At 49.4% G+C, this 6,512-nt stretch overlaps 1 protein-coding gene across 1 annotated transcript; it reads left to right on the top strand.

The window, feature by feature from the left end:
* Window positions 1–908: 908 nt before the first annotated feature.
* Window positions 909–2,951, top strand: LOC128590279 (RING finger protein 223). Its single transcript, XM_053597575.1, has one exon. It carries the CDS (start codon window positions 1,805–1,807, stop codon window positions 2,816–2,818), a length of 1,014 nt encoding a protein of 337 aa, XP_053453550.1. The 5' UTR covers window positions 909–1,804; the 3' UTR covers window positions 2,819–2,951.
* Window positions 2,952–6,512: the final 3,561 nt, after the last annotated feature.

Genomic DNA, 6,512 nt, shown 5'->3' with positions numbered 1-6,512 from the left:
CTTCACAATTACACAGCCAAATGAGGGGAACAGAAGGGCAGGCCGCTGATTACCACAGTCAGGTTTGTGTACCTCTGTTGCATTCCGAGGCCAGATTAGGGCCTCCAGCTCATGTCAATCAACCTTCCCTCTCTGGTCACAGCCCCCACCACAAAATGGAATGCTTAAAATATTTAGAGAGTATTGCCCCAAATAATAATTACAAAATTTGAAAGGAGGAAGTAGAAACTTAGTGGGGTTTAATGAGCTTCCCTTAAGGTCCCTCACACTAAGACATCTATCACATTCATTATTCCCACAGAGTAAAAAATAGATTTATTTTCAAAGGTTGTAAAAGGGTAATAGTTACTTATAACAACTCCTCTTTCCAACTCTTGTCTGCACATTTCTTTCCTCCTTCTTTTTCCTTCAGCTTGCTTTCCTTGTCTGTTTTTCATAAATATTCCCTGGGGCATCTTGCTGTTTCGGCCAAAGAATCTGGAGAGAAAATGGGAACATTCCCAACTCATGGGAATGCAGATTCTTACAAAACCATCTTCTCCCTTCCCTTCTTGTGGGTGGGATGGGGGTTCTTGCCTTATAGGGTGAGTCCCAACCTGGAAAAATAAGAGAACAGACTATCAGTTTATGAATATTTGAACATTGACCCCTTATGTGGTCCCCAAACCCACCACTCTGTGGTGTACGAGTAACCAGTTCAGTTTGGCTTCTATTAGTTTTAATTAAATCAAGAAGCTCTGTCCCATGTTACTCGTGGAGTTTTCAGCTCTCTATATTTGCATGTTAACGGTGGATGAAGGAGGTGAGGGATGCCAGGGCTCCGGTTTAAGCTGGACTTTGAAATACTGTTTGATAACAATGTCCCTGGCCTCTGTAAAGGCCTGTGCACCAGCGAAATAGCTACCTCGATCCGCTGCGGTCAGCGTCAGGAAAACAGCAAGACTGCTGTAAGTCTGTGTCTTTGTGCTTCTCAAAGCTCAAAAAGCAGAATTTCCGAAGAGAAAGAAGGTACTGTTCAGCTCCCAATTTTCCTCCAAATTGTGAGACGAAACCACCACTGCTCCGCTTGCACTCTGAGATGCGGCTGCGGGGCTGCCTGCTAATAGACATAAATGACTCGGGGATTGTTTTCCGCCCTTGGACAGAGAAATGAGATCACAATTTTCATGCAGAGAAGGACCCGCCGTCGCCAGGCCGTTGAGGCCGCCGCTTCCCCGCCCAGCTTAGGTCCCGCATTACATCACTGGTGAGCTCTAGCTGGTGGGGGAGGGGGGAGGAGGCTTTGCCAGGGACCCAGCCCCAGAATAACAAGGGTGGGGTGGTGGTGTCAGGGCAGAGGGAGAAAGAAATCGCAGGACTCAGTTTCCAATCACAGCCCCACGTGGGGTGGGGCTGAGGGGGGCTGTACAGGACAAATGCAACATCCTTAAGCAGCCGCACCCCAAATCCCGTTCCTGCACCGCCTCCTAGCCGCCCTCAACTCTCAATTTCATGTCCAAGAAAAACTGATATCCAAAGCTGCCAGGAGAACTGCCTTGAGGGTGCTAAGGGGGACAGCGGAGAGGCGCTCGGGACAGGGAGGGACCGAGGCATCGCGCTGGGGAAGGGGGCGGAGAGGGGACGACCGGAGGGGGAGGCGGTCGCTGCTGCGCCCCCGCCTGGCCCAGCCAGAGGTGCCTCCCTTGCCAGGCGACGGCAGTCAGAGGGGGGAGGCAGAAGCGCCTCCTCCCCGCCCGGAGCCCAGGCGGCAGCGCAGGGGGAGGAAGGTGCCTCACCTTGCCCCCGATGAGGGGCGGATCATGCCATGGCAGCGCCGGCGAGCGACAGCGGCGGCAGCGGTGACAGCCCGAGCAGCAGCCCCGGGAGCCGGGCGGGAGCTGGGAGCGCCGCGGCGGGAGCTCGGGACCAAGGGGACGCAGGAGCCCGGGATGCAGCGGGGACAGCTCCCGGCCTCCCTCCGCTCGAGGACTACGAATGCAAAATCTGTTACAACTACTTCGACGCAGACCGGCGCGCGCCCAAGCTGCTGGCGTGCTTGCACACCTTCTGCCAGGAGTGCCTGAGCCAGCTGCATCTCCGCACCGCCACCGCCGCTGCCGCCGCTGCCACCGCGCCCGAGCGCCCGCCGCCCTGGCTCGGCCTGCCCGGCGCCATCGCATGCCCCGTGTGCCGGCACCGCACGCCTCTGCCCGACAGCCGCGTGCACGGCCTGCCCAACAACACCAAGCTCTCCGAGGCCTTCCCGCTGGCTCTGCGCGCCGCGCACGACCCGCTCCCCCAGGACCGCCTCCCGCCGCTGCCCGCGCGCCGCCCAGCGCCAGCAGCCGCTCCGCCGCCTGCTCCAGCCCCACCGTCTCCGCTGCCGCCGCCGCCACCGGCAGAGGACGCGGCCCCTGGGCCTCGCGGACGACCCAGCCTGCGCGCCCCGGGCGCCTACGAGAGCTGCCAGAACTGCAAGCGCGCGGCGCTCACCGCCGGCTGCGTATGCGTGGTCTTCTCCTTCCTCTCCATGGTGGTGCTGCTCTTCACCGGCCTCATCTTCGTCAACCACTACGGCGGCGGTGGCCCCCCCGGAGCCGGGGCGCCCCCTGGCGAGGCCCCGGCTACCGGGTCGCCCTCGCCGTCGCCGGTGGGGCCCATCTGTCTGTCGGTGGCCAGCATCCTAGCGCTCTTCTCAGTCGTTGTCACCTGGGTCATCTGTTGGCTCAAGTATCGGCCGGAGGGTGCGGCCGCGGGTTCGGCAGGGGGCGGTGGCGGCGGCGGCCAGAGGACTCGGGCGGTGGTGGCGGGAGGCGGCGCGCGGAGGAGCAACACGTAGTCTGGTCGCAGAGCCCGTCTTCCGCTTTCACCTCCCGCCTGCGCGACCGGAGAAGAGGGGGTCTTCGGCTTGGAGCAATCTTGAGCTTCTCCCCCTCTCCCCGCGGTTCCGGGACGCTACGGGTCGCATAAGCCCTCGCCACCCAGTCACCGCAGGGCCTGGATTTTCCTGCCCTTGGGCTTCGCGCGCCCCACCACCTTCGCGCTAGACCAGAGAAGGAAACTGAGGAGGTGGGGATGCTGGCGGACTGTGCAAGATCGTCCTCCGCTACCCTCATTCTCGCCAGGGCGTGTGGCCACCCCTCCCCAGAGCGCGAAGATTTGCTAAGAGGAGGAGAGAAGAGCGGGATACCCGCTGTTGCTCCCCAAAGCTGATTTTCTGGTGGCCGGGACTTGAGAATTTCTTTTAAGAGTGCAAGTGCGCGCGCCCATATATGCCTGCTGCGGTAGTGAAAGGAATCCCCTTCGCCCAGAGGAAGGAAGAATGAGTTTAAAACATGGGAGAAAGGTTTCTCTGCTTCCCAGAGGTCCTGGAAAGAAAGGGAGAGCTCCTGAGCGCGGAGAGGGATGAGCACGCCCCTCCTGCACAGCGAGGGCGTGACAGTGGCTGCAGGACTTAGCATCCGCCCGCATCTGTGCGCGATTGGGCAGGTGGACAGAGCGCGTGCGCGCTTCCGCCTTCCCGCAGGCACCGCGGAGCGGAGAGACGGCGGCGCGTACATGGCGGTGGATACTGACGCCTACAGCCGAGTGTCTGGAGCAGAGCCCGTTAAGTCCCATCTCCTGGAAGCTGTGGATGTTTTAGTCGCGGTGTTACTGCCAGGAAGTCATTTCATCTTCTGTAACTGGACTCAGGGAGCTCAAAGAGTCTGCCCTCCCTTCTCTCAAAACTGACTTACTGTTGCCCCCACCTGGAAGATACTGAAAGCTAATTCATGCAGAATATAAACTGTAGATTTCTCCCTTTTTCCTCCCCTTTTTGCTTAATTCTATTTAAAAAATAATTTATTTTTCAATATGCAAATCTGGAAAAATTGTGCATTAATATTTCCAGCAAACTTGTTTGATAAGCAGTGACATTTCTCGCGTACCTCCAGTCCAAATACATTTCAAAATTAGGAGCATAAAATAAAGGCCTGTTGGTAATTGATTCAAGATTTTATACTATGAAATAACTAATGATTTCCAATTATCTGATAAAATATACTATAGTGCCCAAAGACGAAATCAACTGACAGTCTTTATGCCTTTGACTACACAGATATATACATAGAGTATACATGTATCTGAAAAAATATTATTTTGAATTTAGCTGTTTGATATTATTGGAGACACTAAAATGTTCACATACAGCCATAGGAACTGAAAAAGAATACACATCTATCTGATTTTGTAACTAAACAGATGAATTTCAAGTGTATGTTGCAAACGGGTTAGATGCCTTTTTTAAGAAAAAAAAAAAAAAACCTGTTCCAAATGTATTTTATATGAAAACATCCTTTATTCCATCTTTTTGAAATTTGGAATAAGATAAAGTTTTCATGCTTAAAAACGACGGAAGCTACTGAGGGTGTGCTCTTATTCCTTCTGTATTTATGCAAGCCATCTGCATGATATCCTGACACTATTCTATTAACTGAACTTCAATGGAGCATTTGTATTTATCACATGAGAGAAGTAATTTATTGGCTATTGATATGTGGTGTGTCTGCAATTTAGGAACAACAGTATGATGTGTTTTATGTCTGCATTGTCTTAATAATAAAAATAAGAAGTGTTTATAGAAAAATCTATTTTCATGACATTTATTTCATGGTGAAATCACTCCAAGGTATGTGTGTGGTACTTCTCTTCCTTAGATACATGTTCCCATCGAAATCCAAATTTCACGTTTGAATGGGGCTGAAAGAGGAATAACTCACACGTGTGAATGTACTTTTCTAAAATGGACATTTTGTGCAATTATGTCTATAGTCTAATAGGACTCCTGAAGCCCCAGTGAAATCTGTTGTATTCTGAAGGGAGAAACAGCTTGCCTTTTTACTACTGCAACATCCACTTATACTAAACTGTGGTGTTGGTCTTTGTTCTTGGTTTCTGCAAAATGTTTTTAGATTTCTATTACTGAGAATTACTTTTCAGAGATTAGTTTTAATTTACTTATGCCCCTAATGTCTTGTGTTACTTCTCCATTCATTTTTATCTTTTATTCACTTTCTTTACTGTCAGTGCCGAGATTAAGTTTGCATTCACAACTGTTTAATTGAGCAAGTGCATCTACACTTGTATATGTGTATTATGCATATGTATGAAATGTATATATTATATGATATATATGGATACTTGTAACAGCTTGGCTGTGGAGATATAACCATGTGCACATGTGTGGACACACATGTTTATCACTCCCTTAAATTAGCATCTGTAGTTACTTTGGAGACCAGGTTGCTTCTTAGAGTTTGCATTCCACAGAAGCACACCAATGATGTAGCCAAAACCATTCCTCACAAATAAGAAATACATCTTGGCATCACCATAGTCACAACCAAAACCACATTTTGTTTCTTTCAGGAATTTCACATGTCAATTTCTTGTAATGAAAATTTGAGTAGAATACTTTTAAATCAAAGGCATACAGCTAGTAGCTCAATACACGTATGTAAACATGGAGAGATTTTTTCCCTTGGCTGACCTTGCTTTATTGCTAATTTCTGATTTTATTTCTAGGAATTGAGTGGCAGGACGTGGTGATGGAAAATATTTGTCTGGTTTCAGTTGTTCTCTGGCGTTCAGGTATCTTTCCACTTTCCTCATTTTGCAGATTTAACTTAGCCATTTCTACTTTGTGTGAAAAGACCTGGCATACCAGCAATTTGGGCAAAGTGGGAGTTTAGAAAGTAACTATTTAAATAAGTGAGTTGCCTGGAAGGGTCCTAATGAATGAAGTGTTTTTCTCTTTTCCTGTGATAACACTCATGTTCTTGGGAGAGCTCAGTTCAGTCCTGGATACATCTCCAGCTCATTGAGTGAGAATTACCAATAGAGTTACTGTAAAAAGGCAAACCGGGTTTGGTCTGCATAGCTGCTCGGGGTCCCCATGGTGCAGGTTCTGTTTAGATTCTGAGGCTAACTTAACAGATATTTCACCATGCTTTCTATGGCATCTAAATTTCAGGTGAAAGAAACTCATAGTGAAGTTTTTGGATTAAACTGTAATATGCAATATGATTTGGTGAGCAAGATGTTCATCCAGAAAGCATATTGAGTTTGGGGTCTAAAGACCAGTATTTGTGGCCAGGAAGTGTGAATTTGAATAAAGGTTCCTCCTTTACTTAAAGGCTCCTCCTTTACTTACTTTGAAGTCATTTAACTTCTTTGAGTTTCAGGCTCCTCATTATAAAGGGGGGAGGCTCTTAACTTCATCCACCTTATGGATGTTTGTGTGAAGATCTGTACACACCAGAGGGCATATTTACGAAGACCCTTTGGAAACTAAAGCCCTATGTAGACCTATGACCTTGCTTTCATTTGAGTCTCCAAGGGTCCAATATCACCTTCTCAGTGAGATCTGCTCTGACTACTCTGTCCCCCTGGACATCTATCCCAGTTTTACTTTCTATATAAACGCTATTGTAACTGTTTGCAAGTGATCTTATTTATTGGCTGCATTTGTCACCAGTCTCCTACAATCACAA

The sequence above is a fragment of the Nycticebus coucang genome, chromosome 7 (genome assembly GCF_027406575.1).
Source record: "Nycticebus coucang isolate mNycCou1 chromosome 7, mNycCou1.pri, whole genome shotgun sequence".
Classification (NCBI taxonomy): domain Eukaryota; kingdom Metazoa; phylum Chordata; class Mammalia; order Primates; family Lorisidae; genus Nycticebus; species Nycticebus coucang.
The sequence above is the reverse complement of the archived record's forward strand: the minus strand, read 5'-3'. Positions and strand labels throughout refer to the sequence as shown.

What these genes read in the sequence shown, in the direction of transcription:
- LOC128590279 (XM_053597575.1), top strand. Translation starts at nt 1,805, where the DNA reads ATGGCAGCGCCGGCGAGCGACAGCGGCGGCAGCGGTGACAGCCCGAGC.